We start from the raw sequence: 17,873 nt of genomic DNA on the forward strand, positions 1-17,873 counted from the left end.
TCTATCCTTGCACATTATGCCTCCAGCACAAGGATGATCAAACAAGGTCTAAAAAAAGAAAAAAACCTGAACAGGTCTGCAGCAAATCCAACATGGCCAACTATTAATTTATAAAAATGAACTGCCAAGTCTGGATTGCTGGAAATGTGCTGTGGAATGCTGAGACTTTTATTAATAAACAAAAACGAGAATGCAAGAACAGCTGGTTTTGCCATACTATGCCAAAACTGTAACTATATCAAGATAATTAATGTATATCAATAAATTACATATTTTTGTTTTTTAAATTGCATGATTGCACATTTTCTTTATTGGTTTGAATATCTTTTTACAGAACATCAGAATACTGTACTGGTCATTCAAAATATACAGGTCTATCTATTGTGTTAATTAAAAAAAAGTTTCACTGAAATAATTTGCAGTTCATAAGAGCTTCTGTAGCTGATGGATAATGGAGTATCTCCGACTGGAAAGATTTGAGGGCGCTCTTCAGTGTCCTCTGCTGGTTGCTCTGGGCTTTGCTCTTGTATTTCATGCTCAACAGTTTATCAGCCAGATAGTGCAGCCACAACACGTTGGAATGAGGATTATAGGTGGACCAGCAGTTACTGAGACAGAGAAAATGAGAAAAACAATAAGAATCAATCATTCAATGGTTTAGAATGAAAGAATTTTAAATAAGTTCTGTCTAAGGCTAAAGCACGTACTTGTTTTCTTTCTTCATTAGACGATAGATTTCAAACTGATAATCTCCCTGACCCATAAACAACTCCTCATCATTAGATATATCACATGACACCGTCAGTCCATCTAAAAGAGACAGACAAACAACATGATTTCAAAATTTACATTTTCTTATTCATTTGTATCTGGCTGCACAAATTTGTTTACCTCTTCCCAAAATTGTACTCTTCAGTTTTTACCAAAACATTTGAATATACTTTATATAAAAAAAAAAAAAATAATAATAATGTATGACTGTTTTATAGACAAACATTAAATAAAAGTAACATTAATGTAAACAAAACATGGCTGGTAACAGGGTTGCAAATTTAGCCTAAATATAATTCTCTTAAAAGGATAACTTTTTTCAATTTTCAACCAGCTTTGTATTGTTATGGTCAGTAATATATATAAATGAACAATTTGTATTCTTTCTCCATGATACTTATGCTACCTTAATTAAAGCAATACAAAGTGTGACGAAAATCTGCAAACTTGTCCTTAAACAGCGAGCCAGTTTGGGACCAAATATTGATTTTTAGTTAACTTATGAGAAATCTGCAAATGAACATCTGATAAAACTGAAAGAAAATTAAAGTTTGCTATAATAAATTCTACAGACCGTCAAAATTATGTTGCTGCATGATTTTAATTGTTAGATGCAGTGGATAAAGTCAAGGAAAGTCTCTGAATTCAGGCCAAAAACAAATTCACATTTTATGAGTGAGGCTAGTAGGAAGATATCCAAAATTAAGTTCATGTAGGTTAACATATACAGCTATCTATACCTATTACAGCTATAATGTGACTCTAATGCTTTGAAAACAAGTCACTATTTGCACTAAAGAGAGTAAGAGAAAGAGTTTTGTCTTGGACTGACCGATCTCCAGGCGTGAGAGTGAGTAGTCGATAACGTTGACGTGAACCCCTCGTGTCTCTATGGAATGCACGGTTCCATTCAGAATGAACTCATTGTGCTTGTGCTTAATGTTCTTCACCAGGATGTTTCCCCAATGCAGATCTCTGAAACATCAGCACACAACATTTACATCAGCTTACACAGAAAAGGTTTTACGCACGATACATATATACTGTAATGAAACTTAAATTTCAGCTTTAAACATGTTACCTGTGTTCAAAACACAGTGCTTGCTCAGCTACAGCCAAAGCTGCAGTGACTTGATGCAGAACACTCTTGGCCTGGACTATGGAAGATAGCTGCAATGGTACACACAAACAAAGTTTTCATAATGATACACTATAGTTCAAAGTATATGTATATTCTAATTAACAGGTTTAGCTATAGAGTGGTGGAACTATGATGTCACTTTGTAGGCAAAAACCCGGAAGTGAGTGCATTTTAGCACTTCCGGTTCCATCGTCCTAGAGTCAATGGGTTTTTTTAAATGGGATTTTGGTTAAATCCCTTAAATAAGGTCTGTGGTTCACACAGGCTCAAGATACTTTCACGTTTTATTCTACGACATAAAACACACCAGTTACACCCCACTCATGATTTTTTTTTAAACCGTTACGTTTCTTAAAAAAGACGGTTGCTAACAAGTTGCTAAATGGGACTACAGGTGCTGTCGGAGACATTCAATGTCATCACGTCAAACAGTTGATCAATTTGTAGTATTTTCCAGTTGTAGTATAATTTGTAATTCAATTAATTGTAGAATAACCAATGAATAGTTTCCCGCATTTTATACTGTTGTTCAACAATGTTTTTTTTGCTTTGCCCCGAAATGCGACAAGTCTTCGGAGGGAAGATGCTCGAGTTTATCGCTTACTGATACGGAGACTCTGGGTTCGTACCACAAGGTAAACTCATATTACGATTAATCCATGTAAACACCACATTTACCGGCTTTAGGTGGTAAGAGTGAAACTTTAATGATGCATAGTGCTTAAAGCCAAGTTAAAATTAAATGTTTAAGGCCACAAGAAGCTTTTCAGCAAGGATAAAATAACATTGTGTACCATTCTGAACAAAACGATAGCTGAAATGTGGTACTTTGTTCACTAAAATAAATTTAATCTTACCATATCCAAAGACTCGTTCACTCTGCTGTTATTTAATAGATTAAATGCATAATTTTATTGAATAGTATGTGGAGACATGTTTTTAATTCTAATATTCATATTAATCAAGGATTTATTGACTTTTAATGCACATAATTTCATAATGTACAGAAATACGTGCTTTCATATGTCCTTTAGTTAAGATTATATAATTTATTCACTATACTATTTATTATTAATGTCTCATTTCAGTTTTAGTTTGTCTCTAGTTTTGCATTTATTCCCGTTTATATGAAAAGGTTCATGTAGCGTGGATTAACATTCATATACAGAGTAAATCCTTCACTGAACATGTTAAAAATAAGTTGTCGGGAGCGCGGTGGTGGTGACGTGGTGCTGTAGTTCGTTTATAGCCTAAGTTTAGCTTTTAAATTCTGGCGCTTTTATTTAGGCTTCAAAATTCAAAGTTACATTATTTTGTGAAGATTATCTTGACGGACAAAACGTGTAAGTTTCATGAACTATGATTGAACACAGAGCTTATTTTTTGCGATAATCCAAAAGCCTATGGAAAAATCCTATTGGCTTTTTGTCGAGGGAACCAGTTTCATGCTAACAGCCGATCCGCCTACAAAGTGACGTCATAGTTCCCCCACTCTATTACAGTGATTTTTAAAGGATTAGTTCACCCAAAAATTGGGATTTAGTTTTCATTAATTACTCACCCTCATGTTGTTCCAAACCATAAGACATTTCATTTGTGTTTCGAGGATGAACTTATTTGTAATTAAACCTGAGATTCCATCAAAAGCCCATTCCACAAAACTTATCCCTAATCCATATGAATCAAGCAGTTTAATCCAAGTCTTCTAAAGAGACAAAATGACTTTAAGAAACAGAAACAGATTTAATAAAGGTTGTTATTCACATACTGTATAAACATTCATCAATCCACATACACTACGTATGTGCATTAATTATCAAAGTTGTCATGCCTCTTCAGAAGATTTTGAGTAAATCACTTGATTTATATGGATTTCTTGTATATCTTCTTTATGAGCTTTTTAAAATTTTGGTATAAAGGACTTTCAAGACTTAAATCTTTCTGGTTTCATTAAAATATTTTTGTTTCAAAGATGAACGGAAGTCTTATAACTAAATGATGACAACATTTTAAACCATACAATGACAAAAGGATCAGTGAGGTCAGGAACCGATGCTGGATGATGGGGCCTGAATTCACCTCAAAGGTGTTCAGTGGAGTTCAGTCATCACAGAAATTAATGGAATAGCGCAACCTGTATAAAGAAGCAAAAAAGCGAAACTCTTGCATGTGCAAGGTACCTTTCCATTCATGTTCTCTAGATCACTCCCTCCAAACTCAAACTCCAGGATTAAAAACAGCTGCTCGTCATCAAAGAAATCTGTGACAACAGAATGAATACATTAATAGACATTAAATGTCACAATACAATTAAACAGTGTACAAATTGTTTATACTTTTAGCTTACCAGGTCTGTCATTCTCAGATCCCTTCTGGCAGTCAAACTTGTCCCAGGCTTTGAGCAGAGCTTCCGGATAGCATCCACGAACACAATGTAGACTAAAAAGTAAAGGAATAGTTTACTCAAAAAGGACAATTAAAAAAAATAAAAAATAACACTTTTCAAAACAAAATCACCTTCTTCATTCTTATAACTATAACACACACACTTCCATTCACCTCATTTTATACCCAAGTTAGCAAAGAAAAAAAAGCTGCATACTTGTTGAGTCCAATGAAACCATCTGTCTTGTTAAACTCCTTTGTGTTAAGGCTGCTCAGCTCTCTGTGGGGACATTGAAGATGTGTTTGAATATTCACACACCATTACATTCAAATGTACAATAGATTTGCTGAGTTATGCCAGACTTCCTACTTGGAAATGATGATTTCATGGAGGATTTCGCCAAATGTTTTCTGGTGTTCACCATTGACCTGCTGACTGCCTTCTACTGGGATGATCTATAGAAATTACATTTAAATATCACTTTTGTACAATCATTTTTGCAAGTTTAAGAAATAACAACAATACCAAACTTTTAAACTTCACCAAACAAATGACCAAACTTCTATTCCTACATTTATAGATGTACATATAAGTTCACAATTTATTTAAATTACTACGTTTACATTAAATCACCACCCTGTGATATGCCAGACAGTAGCTGGTACGCTTCTACAATAAAACCATGTGTGATTAAATTCTGCACATACTTTGAGAGCAACAGTCTTGTTGGACTCATTTATGGTTGAGAAGACCTCTCCAAACGTCCCTTCACCGATCTTGTTGCAGTGTTTCATGCGAGCTGGAGGGATACAGTCACTGAAGGAAAGTGGGCCGCACTGTTGACATTCCTGATAGACTTTTTCTTCATCGCTTATATCTTCGTCATATGAAATCTGAACCACATAAACAGGAGGATCGTGAGAAAAAAAAAAACGAGAAAAGAAATGTGTATGAGAGTATACTCACTCTGGACAAAAAGTAAAAAACAACAACATCCTATTATATGTTATACCATATTATAGTTACATTTTAGTGTAGACATTACATTAACATTTTTTTATAGATAGATTTGTATATGAGTTTTGTGTGTTAGAGTGTAAATGCATAAAATTACTCTTTTTTTTGTTTTCCATGTCTTAGTCCCATCAATACAGGAAAGTTTTTAAGTCTTAGGGATACAGGTTTTTTTTTTTTTTTTTTACATAATTGTTCATTAGTTTTGAAGAGTAAACACAAATCTCTTTATGTCTTTACCATCGGGGTGTTCATGGTGGACCGGAGCATGCGTGAAGGTGTGAATCTGGATGGTGTGCAGACAGGGGAACCAAACAGGTCTAGACTGTTTTCAGCTGGAAACCTGGAGCCTGGGGACTTCAAATGAGACTGAACCAAGCGTCGAGGGGTGGGAAATGCTGTGGTACACACACACAAACATTCAGCAATTTATACATAATGGGTGCTTTTAGGAAAAGTGACAAGCACTTAAGGCCATTTTACACGCTTTCAAGTTCTCAAAGGGAGAGAGGTATTTAAACAAAGTGGCACTGAAAGCTTGCCGCCAATCATGAACCATGTAAAATGTCCATTAAGTAAATATGCAAACTTTGGGTAGTTTGGTGTATGAATAAAAGACTGGCTTTATCTAGCCTGCTGTAAACACATACCAGTTTTCTTCTTATGCAGGGACAGTGCTGCCTTTAGTCGGCCCCAGGAGTGTGTTGTGAGTGTGTCAGGAGTGAAGTTGGCCAAAATGGAAGACAGATTCATTTGTTCCATTCTGAGAGGTGTCACAGCCAGACCAATCCCACTGGTGCCCTGCAGCCAGCCGCATGTTGATTCCTGCATGAACATACAGAAAAAAACCAAGCAGATGAAACACTTGGGTAAAATCTTTTTTTTCCCCCTACAAATCAGTGGCATTTTTCCTCTCTTTGAAAAATAACATCCTTCAGCCCCACTTTTAGGTTTCATTTACTAAACACAGACTAAAAATGTCCAAAGGGGACTGTAAGCGCACATCCAATCTTCTATAATGACTTTACATTCTACATGCCTATACTGAAAAAAAAAAAAATAAATAAATCTCAAAGAGTTGAAGCATATTGCTAGGTTGTCAGATGTTGGTCTGGGATAATAAATGTAAAAAAAATAAAAAAATAATAAAAAAAAAATAATAATAATAATAATAATACAAATAATAATATTTTGCTTATAGTGGGACCTTAACAGTAATGTTTATTTTAAAAAATGTAATTACTCATCCCTTTTAAGTTGACAAACATTTAACAAAACAATATTTAAAAATAATGATAATAACAATAATAATAATAATAAATCATGCCCCTTGACCCATGAATACATTACTTAGATATTTTAAATAAGCAATTCCCAAATTAATTGCAGAAATGTGCAGGAATGTGTTAGAGTGAACGGTTACATCATAAAAACTCAATTCTAAAATATAAATAAATAAACAATTATAAAACATATTCATTTACTTGTAAAAGAACTGAATGCATTCTTGACAATGATAACTGACCCCTGCATAAGTGTCTGCTCCAGCAGACAACATGCTGCCACAGGAACTGTAGTCTCCTGATACAGCCTTTGTTCGCCCTTCTTTTTTCTTGCGCTTTCCATTGAATTCTCCAGTACCCCTCTTTGACCAGCGGCTGACATTTAGTCCACTCATGCAAACTTTACGACCGGTGCCAGAACCAGCACCTGCGCGTTCTTTAGGCACAGCAGGTGGTCGTGTTTGGCTATGAGCTGCAGAGGCAGGTGGAGAGACCGGAGGTAGTTGGAATGATGCAGACAAGTGTTGAACAACAGGTTCAGCATTATGGGGAGTCCTATTATTTATTGGACTGTTTAGGATAAAATTCCCTGTCTCCTTAAAAGGTGAAGCGGTGGCACTTTCCCTGTGGCATGTGTATGGAGACTCAGTACAGGGTGCTTTTGTTGGCCCCTGGTGGACAGAAGGATATGCACCCAAGTCAAGACGAGGAATGCTGACAACAACGGACGATAACAGACATTCAGCTTTAAGATGACCAATGAGGGACTGGTTTGAGCAAACTGCTCCAGGAAAAGGGGAAGTGGAAAGAGAACTGGAGGAGGAGATATAGATTGATGATTTGGATATTGAAGAGAAGCTGGATGATACAGTTACATAGGTTTTGCTGTTCTGAGTGGTTGCTGCCACAGAGGACTCCAAACAAACTGAGGCAATCTTCTCTTCCCCTTTCCTGCTGCAGCTTTGCACCATGTCTGAGCCATCTGTTTTTTTGAGCTTTATGGTTACATCCACTGTGCGACACCTACATATCAGACAAAACTTAATTAAAACATTTTATTTAAATAAAAACATTTGACAGTTTTACATTATCAGTCAAAGGCTTGAACATACAGTGCTGCTTCAAAGTTTGTGAACCCCTTGCAGAATCTGTGAAAATGTGAGTAATTTTAACAAAATAAGAGAGATCACACAAAACGCATGTTTTTTTATTTTTTATTTAGTACTGTCTTGAGTAAGATATTTTACATAAAAGATGATTACATTTAGTCCACAAGACAAAAAAAATAATAATAATAAAATAGCTGAAATTATTAAAATAACCCCATTCAAAAGTTTGGGAACCCTTGGTTCTTAATACTGTGTGGGGTTAACTGGATGATCCATGACTGTTTTTTGTTTTGTGACGGTTGTTCATGAGTCCATTGTTTGTTCTGAACAGTTAAACTGAGCACTGTTTTTCAGAAAAATCCTCCATGTCCTGCAGATTCTTCAGTTTTCCAGCATCTTTTGCATATTTGAACCCTTTCCAGCAGTGACTGTATGATTTTGAGATCCATATTTTCACACTCAGGACAATTGAGGGACTCAAACACAACTATAAAAAAAAGGTTCAAACATTCACTGATACTCCAGAAGGAAACACGATGCATTACAAGCCGGGGGGTGAAAGCTTTTTTAATTTGAAGATCAAGATCAATTCTGCAGGACATGGAGGATTTTTCTAAAGAACAGTGCTCAGTTTAACTGTTCAGAACAAACAAGAGACTCATGAACAACCATCACAAAACAAACAAAAAAACAAAAAACTGTCGTGGATAATCCAGGTAACCACACACAGTATTAAGAACCAAGGGTTCCCAAACTTTTGAATGGGGTTATTTTAATAATTCAGCTATTTTTTGTCTAGTGGACTAAATGTAAACATCTTTTATGTGAAATATCTTACTCAGGACAGTACTAAATAAAAAAAAATAACATGCATTTTGTATGATCTCTCTTATTTTGTTAATTTACAGATTCTGCAAGGGGTTCACAAACTTTCAAGCAGCACTGTATATACTCATTCTGTATTAATACTATTTTCCGCATTCAGAAAAACAGTCAGAACTAGGGCTGCAACAACGAATCGATTAAATCGATAAAAATCGATTACTAAAAGCGTTGGCAACGAATTTCATAATCGATTCGTTGTGTCGCGACGCCGGAGACGCTTGATTATTTAAAAAAAAAAACTTTAGTTGAGCGCGGAGTGAACACACTCGGTCTCTCTCACGCACGGATGGTAGCAGAGTTTGGCGCCTCATAAAAAAAACAACAAAAAAAAACAAAACCAGCGGCGGTAGAGGAAAGATACATAGCGGAGGCAGAAAAATCAGTGCGACCCAAGTCATCAAGGTGTGGGAGCAGGGGCGGCGTTTGCGTATGGCAGAGTATGGCAGTTGCCATACCCTAGCCCAGTCAGGTGCTGTGAAAAATTATCCAAACTTGAGTCGCTTATAATTGGTTTTTATTATTTTAAATCAGAGAGTTTTAAAAATAGTAAACCAATGATAAGCATTAAAATAACTTGTCAGTAAAACTGTAACGCCATTGGATCATCGAGCTCTCAGCGAGACCTCGTAACTTCACCCGCCTCCGTTCAGATTGACTCACCGCACAGCCTGGAGAAGATGAGATCTCTGCTTTTTCGCAATGCAAGGGTGAATAAATAATTGGTGTTTGAATAGTACAGCGTTTTCTTTACTCAAACACTATGTTAGTAAAGGATAATGTTTTTGTGTGTTTGAAGAGTGGAGAAGAATTAGTTATTTGCTGTCTATATCGTTTTAAATATCCTGTGCATTATGTGCATAAGCGCTTAATTTGAGATTTTGGCCAAGTGTATTAAACAAGAAAAACTAAGCGCCCATATACAGTGAGGAAAATAAGTATTTGAACACCCTGCTATTTTGCAAGTTCTCCCACTTAGAAATCATGGAGGGTCTGAAATTGTCATCGTAGGTGCATGTCCACTGTGAGAGACATAATCTAAAAAAAATCCAGAAATCACAATGTATGATTTTTAACTATTTATTTGTATGATACAGCTGCAAATAAGTATTTGAACACCTGTCTATCAGCTAGAATTCTGACCCTCAAAGACCTGTTAGTCTGCCTTTAAAATGTCCACCTCCACTCCATTTATTATCCTAAATTAGATGCACCTGTTTGAGGTCGTTAGCTGCATAAAGACACCTGTCCACCCCATACAATCAGTAAGAATCCAACTACTAACATGGCCAAGACCAAAGAGCTGTCCAAAGACACTAGAGACAAAATTGTACACCTCCACAAGGCTGGAAAGGGCTACGGGAAATTGCCAAGCAGCTTGGTGAAAAAGGTCCACTGTTGGAGCAATCATTAGAAAATGGAAGAAGCTAAACATGACTGTCAATCTCCCTCGGACTGGGGCTCCATGCAAGATCTCACCTCGTGGGGTCTCAATGATCCTAAGAAAGGTGAGAAATCAGCCCAGAGCTACACGGGAGGAGCTGGTCAATGACCTGAAAAGAGCTGGGACCACCGTTTCCAAGGTTACTGTTGGTAATACACTAAGACGTCATGGTTTGAAATCATGCATGGCACGGAAGGTTCCCCTGCTTAAACCAGCACATGTCCAGGCCCGACTTAAGTTTGCCAATGACCATTTGGATGATCCAGAGGAGTCATGGGAGAAAGTCATGTGGTCAGATGAGACCAAAATAGAACTTTTGGTCATAATTCCACTAAACGTGTTTGGAGGAAGAAGAATGATGAGTACCATCCCAAGAACACCATCCCTACTGTGAAGCATGGGGTGGTAGCATCATGCTTTGGGGTGTTTTTCTGCACATGGGACAGGGCGACTGCACTGTATTAAGGAGAGGATGACCGGGGCCATGTATTGCGAGATTTTGGGGAACAACCTCCTTCCCTCAGTTAGAGCATTGAAGATGGGTCGAGGCTGGGTCTTCCAACATGACAATGACCAAGCACACAGCCAGGATAACCAAGGAGTGGCTCTGTAAGAAGCATATCAAGGTTCTGGCGTGGCCTAGCCAGTCTCCAGACCTAAACCCAATAGAGAATCTTTGGAGGAGCTCAAACTCCGTGTTTCTCAGCGACAGGCCAGAAACCTGACTGATCTAGAGAAGATCTGTGTGGAGGAGTGGGCCAAAATCCCTCCTGCAGTGTGTGCAAACCTGGTGAAAAACTATAGGAAACGTTTGACCTCTGTAATTGCAAACAAAGGCTACTGTACCAAATATTAACATTGATTTTCTCAGGTGTTCAAATACTTATTTGCAGCTGTATCATACAAATAAATAGTTAAAAAAATCATACATTGTGATTTCTGGATTTTTTTTTTTAGATTATGTCTCTCACAGTGGACATGCACCTACGATGACAATTTCAGACCCCTCCATGATTTCTAAGTGGGAGAACTTGCAAAATAGCAGGGTGTTCAAATACTTATTTTCCTCACTGTAGCTACAATCAAAGTTATATAACCTGTAAAAGTTGATGAAAGCATAATGCACTTGCTGCTTCAGATAACAGTTACAGCCGTTCTAATGACAGACAAAACACTCCATCTCCGTCATTCTCTGGTCAAAAACATTATTAACTCCATTTGAGCTTGATTTTCATATAATGTTAAGTGCAAGCGTCTGATACAATACCAACGCTAACGACGCAGTGTTGTTAAATTATTTAATTTTTGCACCCCAAAAAAGTCTATATATTTGGCAGATGTAAAGCATACATGTGTATGTTTTTTGTGTTAGTCCATTTTTATTTTATTTTATTATTATTATAACCGCTCAGGGATGTTCAAGGAGCAACATGTTTGTGCATTTTCTAAAGATTTTAGTTCTGTTTTTGAATAAAGGGTTGGAAATGAATGCTTTTCTTTTCTTTTTTTAAAAAATCTGATTCATCGATTAATCGAAAAATTAATCGACAGATTAATCGATTATTAAGATAATCGTTAGTTGCAGCCCTAGTCAGAACATCAAAATAATGAAATGACAAATTGCAGGGATTACAGCATTTCATGAGGTGCACCCTAGGATACTTTTTAAGCAGTATGTTTGCTGAACATTTGTTGGCTGCTATTCCCTCACTATCTGATCAAACTTCACAATGTTAATGTTACTGCAGTTGTTGTTTTGTAAATAAATTAATGTTAATATTATAAATGAACTGCTCCATTATTATATGAGTCACTTTCACCCACACATTTTGTGTTTTAAGCACTGACTGAAAGTGGAATTCTAACTACATTTCAAAATAATGGGATAGGATTTGTCCATACAATAAAAGTGAACTACTCAGGAAATCATGTGTGATGGTAACAGACTCCGATTTTTGGCTTCAGACTTTGATTTCATCCAGTTTGAGACTATTTTAGAACATGCATTATTTTCATGTTTGTCACACAGCAACAAGGCACACGTTTCTGCGTGAGTTTGTTGTGATCAGAACGACTTTAAAGTCTGGTAGCATGTGATCCTCAGTCGTTTAGTGTATGATGGCCAGTTTTTCCTCTGTGACTATTACAAAGTCGGTAAGTGTATGACGCCCAGTGTTTTAAAATGTGTTCAGATTATAAGCAGCATGGGAGGCATGGGAAGTGGGGGTGCTGTTTTTTTTTCTGTGGGCAACTGTTTAATTGTTGGGAATATAAAAAAAAAAAAAATCGGAGTGTCTATTTAAGTGCAAATAGCCCGGTTGTTGGCAGAGGCTATTTACACTAACTCCACCCACAAACGTATGATTGGGATAGTCAAATTTTTCAAAATCACAACAGAAAAGCATTTATTTTTTAATAAAATTGAAGGAAATAATCAAAAAGTTGAAAATAAAGTATCGGGTAGGGTTAGGGTAGGTGTAGGGAGGGCTTTTGTCCCAATAAGGTGGCATCCATTTAATAATTAAAAAAAAAAAAAAAAAAAAAAAAAATTACACAATAAGTTATTGCATACTGTTTTATAATGTATTACAAAGCAGAGGTGCAGATAATTGCCACTATTTGCAATAAGTAATGTTTTTCTCTAATAATGTTTTTCGCCACAATTAATCATACCCTTTTATTCAATATTTGCAGTAAGTAATTAGCAGAATCCTGCTATTTTAACAGAATAAATAGAATCTAAAGCTATTTGCACGGTGTAAATAGCATATCACTAAACAAATACTGCTATTTTCACTGTGTAAATGGCCGCCCCCCCCGCGTGCGTACAGCACCCCCAACCTAAAACATCTTCCCGCGCCCCTGATAAGTCATGTAGTGTATTCCACCCTATAATACAGTTATGAAAAATCATGACAGTGATTAAACGATGACAGAATTTCCATTTTCAGTGAAAGTAAAAAAAAAAATGTAATGCATATATTTACAATTTTTGCTATATGCTCTAGATATAAAAACAACATTCTCTAAAGAAAATTTCCGCAAGTTTTCTCTATGTGAATAAACGACCATTACTCACCTCTCTTTTAGCTCATCTGTTAAAGATTTTAGATGTGACCGTGGTGACACACATCCAAAAGGGTTTGGGATCTGTTGACTTGTCTTCTCCTGTGCTGTGTGGTCACAAACTTTGACATTCTTCAAACTATGAAGGCTGTTGTTGTTTTCTGTAGGTTGGTGAATTTCATCAAAGCTAAGGGAGGAGATCTCACTGATGGAGGGCTCTGGTAAGTTTTGGAGCTGTCTGCAAACAAGGGAAGGAGTGCTTGATAGTAGAGGACGTTTATTTGGGAGCTGCTGGTCATCGCTATCATTGAAAGAGACCTCAGCCAGAGCCACACGGTTCTGTGAGCGTTTGCGGTTCTTGAGAGCAGTGTGATTCTTTGAGTCATGTTTATCCATGTAGAATGGCCTTCTGCTTGCAACACGCTTATTTTTGGAGAATGGAGGGAGGAAATCATCTGAGGAATCTAGCGTTCGGTGAAGAACAACAGACTAGGAGGAAAGGAAAACAGCCGGAAAGACAAGAACCCTGGTTTAACAGCAGTCCATCAGAATTTTCTCTCTTACATACAAAGTACCCCCAGCATACTGTTACTTACGATCCTCTTAGTTCGGATAGGTGCCGGAGGTCTTTTGCGTTGTGTAACAAATCTGCCCAAATGGGGAGGGTCTAATTCTTTCTTGGCACTACAGGGGTACAAAACAACATTTTACTTATGCTGACTGAGTTATGTAACACTACTGAGTTTCAGATTTTTCACAAAATGTATAACAAGCTTACCCAGCACATTCATCAGCAGATGTTTTTGGGAGGACTTCATTCTTCATCATCAAGGCGTCATCCTCATTTTCACTGCTGCTGAAAACGATTAATTGTTTATTTCGTTTTGCCTTTGTTGTTTGACTTCTCGCAGCTGTTGTCCTTACTGATGGTTTAGCATTTGCCTTTGCCTTTTTTCTGAAGAAACAAACAAAGTCATACAGAACAGTGAAGAAAAAGATAATAGCTGTTCAGTCTACTGAGAATTTCTAATGGGTTTTAGAATCTTAAAATTATGAGTAAAATAAGATCTAGGGTTCATGTCATTGAAAGTTGACAGAAACGTCTGCATTGAAATAATATATTCTCTGTGTTGATAGTTCATCTGTTCTACACAATGTGGTTGAGTTGTTTTGCCACAGTCCTGACCTGGATGATACGGACGGCATGTAGTTTTCCTCATCACTCTCTTTCTCCTTTATGGCAGTCATGCCTTTGCTCTTTGCAGCGTGGGAGCCTGTTTCTCTTACTCTCCTTAGAACAGAGAAAGGAATGAGAAAATGTAATGCATAATAACAGCTTGCCTCTAGAAAAGTTCAACCAGAGTTTTGTAATAAAAAATGGCAATGTTAATGAATAAATAGATGAGAGCATGTTTTACCGTTTCTTGGGATGTGTGATTTCTGATATGGACTGATCCGATGAGGGAGTGCTTGAAAAAGAGAAAGCTGCTTTCTTCAGGTCAGGGGAGAACCAAGGCTCTACCTTTCGCATTCTTTTACTGTACGTCTTGATAAACACTGGCCCATTTTTTCCTCTTGCATTCATCTTGGATCTTTACTACAAAGTAGAATTAAACCATTACTATATACAAATGGAGAAGCAAAATAAACAACTTGTAGCTTAAACTAGAACATGTACTAGCCAAAGCAAGGTCTTGTGTTAAAGTCCCTGGGAAATCATGAAGTGACCAAAAAGAAAAAAACGCAAATGTAATTCCTCTGCTAATGAATGCATGTATGAAGAATGTAACACTTCACAATAATGTTTAATTTGTTAATATTAATTAACTTAAACCATTTAGCATGACCTAACAATTTATAATACTTCTACAGCATTTATTAATATTATTTCATTTTAATTTCAAAGTTTGCGAACACATTTTAAGATCAAACATGGTATCTGTTAACATTAATTAATGCAATGTAAACTAACATGAACATTTTTATAAACCAACAAAGGTTAATAAAAGCTATAAAAATACATCACTCAATGTTAGTTCAGGTTAACAAATGAGAGCTTATTGTACAGCGACACCATAATTATAAACATTCCACCTCACAGTCTCCGAAATAAATGCATTTTGAATTTCACTGCATTTTAGTCTGTTACAAGACATCTTTACAGATGGAGATGACCTAAAAATCATCATGTTTTAGTCTAACTCGAAATGTAGATTTTCTAGAGATTTGTATAAACTGATCATTAATCCATGATCCCTTGAGACAGTGTGTGTACTAACACAAAAATGAAGGCACTAAAACACAAGCAGACAATGAACCTGAACGAAACACTCGAGAACAGTGACATTTCACTGAGTTTTTAAATATACACATTTTCAAGGCAAATGCCCTAGATCAGAACGGATCAAACGGTTTGTAGTTACTAAAAACAGACTTTCTAAATATAAATGATCTGAAATCGTTTGAAAATAAGTAGAAACAATTAATTAATTCTTGACTGCATACATGCATAAACTCGTTATACAGGAAACAACTGCACTACCATGCCCATAGTTTAAAAACCAAAAGCGTTATTATGTTGACAATTGCATTTACCTCAACAACTTATCAACATGTAGATCGCTTCTCAGGATTACTTAATAACGTTAGCTGTATAAGCAAAAAATGTGAAGTCTTCGATTACAGAACCAATGAACAATACTGAGGACCATAGCGATGAACCGCTTCACATTCAAACCTGAGAACAGTTGCTGATTGGCTTTTTCTTCTTCATGTGTAATGGCGGCTCGTTCCTTTGGAGCATTACCGCCACCTTCTGTACACTGTGGCTGGTTCCATCATCTAGCACTGCGCGTGCAGCTCTGTCTTATAAAATTAAAAAGTGCCTTAATTGTACATTAATGCACTGCTATGCAATGTAAACTAACATGAACATTTTTATTAACCAACAAAGGTTAATACAAGCTATAAAAATGCATTACTCAATGTTAGTTCAGCTTAACAAATGAGAGCTTATTGTACAGCGACACCATAATTATAAACATTCCACCTCACAGTCTCCGAAATAAATGCATTTTGAATTTCACTGCATTTTAGTCTGTTACAAGACATCTTTACAGATGGAGATGAACTAAAAATTCTAGGCATAGGTAAGCTGGAGGGGGCGCTAATGAGCGCACGTACTGCCGCTACATTTTAACAGGGTTGTGATCAAGAGTGGCACGTATTTGAGTAGCTGTTTTGAGAGTTTGATTTATTATTTGATCTTTTCAGGCATTTGAATTTTCATTTGAATTTTGTTAGGAAAAAACTTCCATAGGCACGGACACCCTGAAATATGATTGCCGCCCCCTCTGGATCCCCCAACATCATTGGGCTAGAGTACTGTCATTCTGACGATGCCTGTATGCCATTGGATCAGAGCGCTGTCAATTGCTGCGGATTTGGAGCACTCAACAGTGCCATTAGATCAACGGGTTCTGTCAGTGTTTTGGCAAGGTAAGGCTTTTTTTTTTTTGCCATGCAAGTTCAAAGGCCAATTTAAAATATTGGTACATAAAAAGTGCACAAAATCAGTATTTTGTTTAGGCAGTATTTTATGGAGGACCAAACCTGCAAAAACGATAAATAAATAAATACGCAAATAAATCCACAAAATAATACATAAATAAATAAATCTGCAAATAAATACATAAATAAATATATAAATCCACATATTCCTGTATAAATAAATATATAAATAAATGTGCGAGAAAATAAATAATTAAATAAATTAAACGAATGTTGGGGGGAATAATAATTTTAAAAAAAATGCTAAAGGAAATTCTAAACTTAAAGTTTTATTGGGGTCCCCCCCCCTCCCCCCCTCTTTCAAACGTTTATTAATTTTTGAATGTAGTTCAGTATTTATTTTTCCTCAACTCAACATGCTAATGAGGGGGTGTCTCTCAAGCATCAGAGAAGGCGGTCTTTATGCCACCATTGGTTGATCGTTATAAAAGTTCTGCGTTCGATTGTTTGCCTGCGCAACACATAACCTTGTATGAAAATATTGCAGTCGAACAGTTTGGCGGGAGTGTAGATCCATCATGGCGGAAAGAAGGTCGATTGCCCAGTTGCTCCAGGAGGCATTGACTACGTTTACATGGACATCAGTAATCTAATTATTTACCTTATTCTGAATAAGACAATATTATGATTAAGGTGTTTACATGAGTTGCTTTTAGAATAATCCTTTCGTGTTCCCTTTTTACATGTTATAGTACATAGATCGATTAATGGCATGCGTCATTACGTCACCACGCAACGTTATCCGACGTCCTCTCCAGAATTTCACACATAAACATATAGTTCGATTATGACTTTAGCTGGATTAAGGTAATCAAAAATCTCTGTTTATATGGTAGACTCTTAATCACAGTATTGTCTTAATCGTATTAAAATCGGAGTATTGATGGACGTTAGGTATACACCGGGAAATGATTTTGTTTAGGTTTATTTGACAACTGTAACTCAGATTTGTTTAAAATGATCGAATACTGTTGATATGTATGGTGCGTCCCAATTTGCCTATTTATACTATGCCCTAAACAGTATGTATCCTTTTTTGTGTAGAAAATGTACATATTTTTGGTTTGTAGCAGATTAGGAACGGTTTAGAACACACTACACTTAAACCTACCCCTTACAGGAAACTTTCTGACCTCAATTTAGGTCCCCACCATGACACGAGTCCCCATGAGTCTGTGTGTATTCAGGTCTGAACCCATGTGCTACA

General features: G+C 36.5%; 1 protein-coding gene across 2 annotated transcripts; it reads right to left on the reverse strand.

The window, feature by feature from the left end:
- Window positions 1-399: 399 nt before the first annotated feature.
- Window positions 400-15,869, reverse strand: LOC131540656 (serine/threonine-protein kinase haspin-like). 2 transcript variants are annotated; one of them, XM_058775770.1, is made up of 19 exons: window positions 15,692-15,868; window positions 14,515-14,693; window positions 14,283-14,387; window positions 13,875-14,051; window positions 13,693-13,780; window positions 13,110-13,585; window positions 7,471-7,618; window positions 6,838-7,266; window positions 5,963-6,137; window positions 5,553-5,710; window positions 5,006-5,191; window positions 4,668-4,753; window positions 4,515-4,577; window positions 4,260-4,351; window positions 4,093-4,172; window positions 1,853-1,941; window positions 1,604-1,746; window positions 708-810; window positions 400-608 (listed from the first exon to the last, which is right to left on the reverse strand). In XM_058775770.1, exons 2-19 carry the CDS (start codon window positions 14,679-14,681, stop codon window positions 404-406), a joined length of 2,970 nt encoding a protein of 989 aa, XP_058631753.1. In that variant the 5' UTR covers window positions 14,682-14,693; window positions 15,692-15,868; the 3' UTR covers window positions 400-403. The 2 variants fall into 2 exon arrangements, with proteins under 2 accessions (XP_058631753.1, XP_058631743.1); XM_058775760.1 differs by having other exon boundaries at window positions 6,838-7,618; window positions 15,692-15,869.
- Window positions 15,870-17,873: the final 2,004 nt, after the last annotated feature.

Source organism: Onychostoma macrolepis, chromosome 01, assembly GCF_012432095.1.
Source record: "Onychostoma macrolepis isolate SWU-2019 chromosome 01, ASM1243209v1, whole genome shotgun sequence".
NCBI classification, from domain to species: domain Eukaryota; kingdom Metazoa; phylum Chordata; class Actinopteri; order Cypriniformes; family Cyprinidae; genus Onychostoma; species Onychostoma macrolepis.

Coding starts and splice junctions, on each gene's coding strand:
- LOC131540656 (XM_058775760.1), bottom strand. CDS start 14,681: ATGAATGCAAGAGGAAAAAATGGGCCAGTGTTTATCAAGACGTACAGT. Junction 13,781..13,874: donor TCTGCTGATGAATGTGCTGG/GTAAGCTTGTTA, acceptor GTACCCCTGTAG/TGCCAAGAAAGAATTAGACC. Junction 1,747..1,852: donor GCACTGTGTTTTGAACACAG/GTAACATGTTTA, acceptor CTGATGTTTCAG/AGATCTGCATTGGGGAAACA.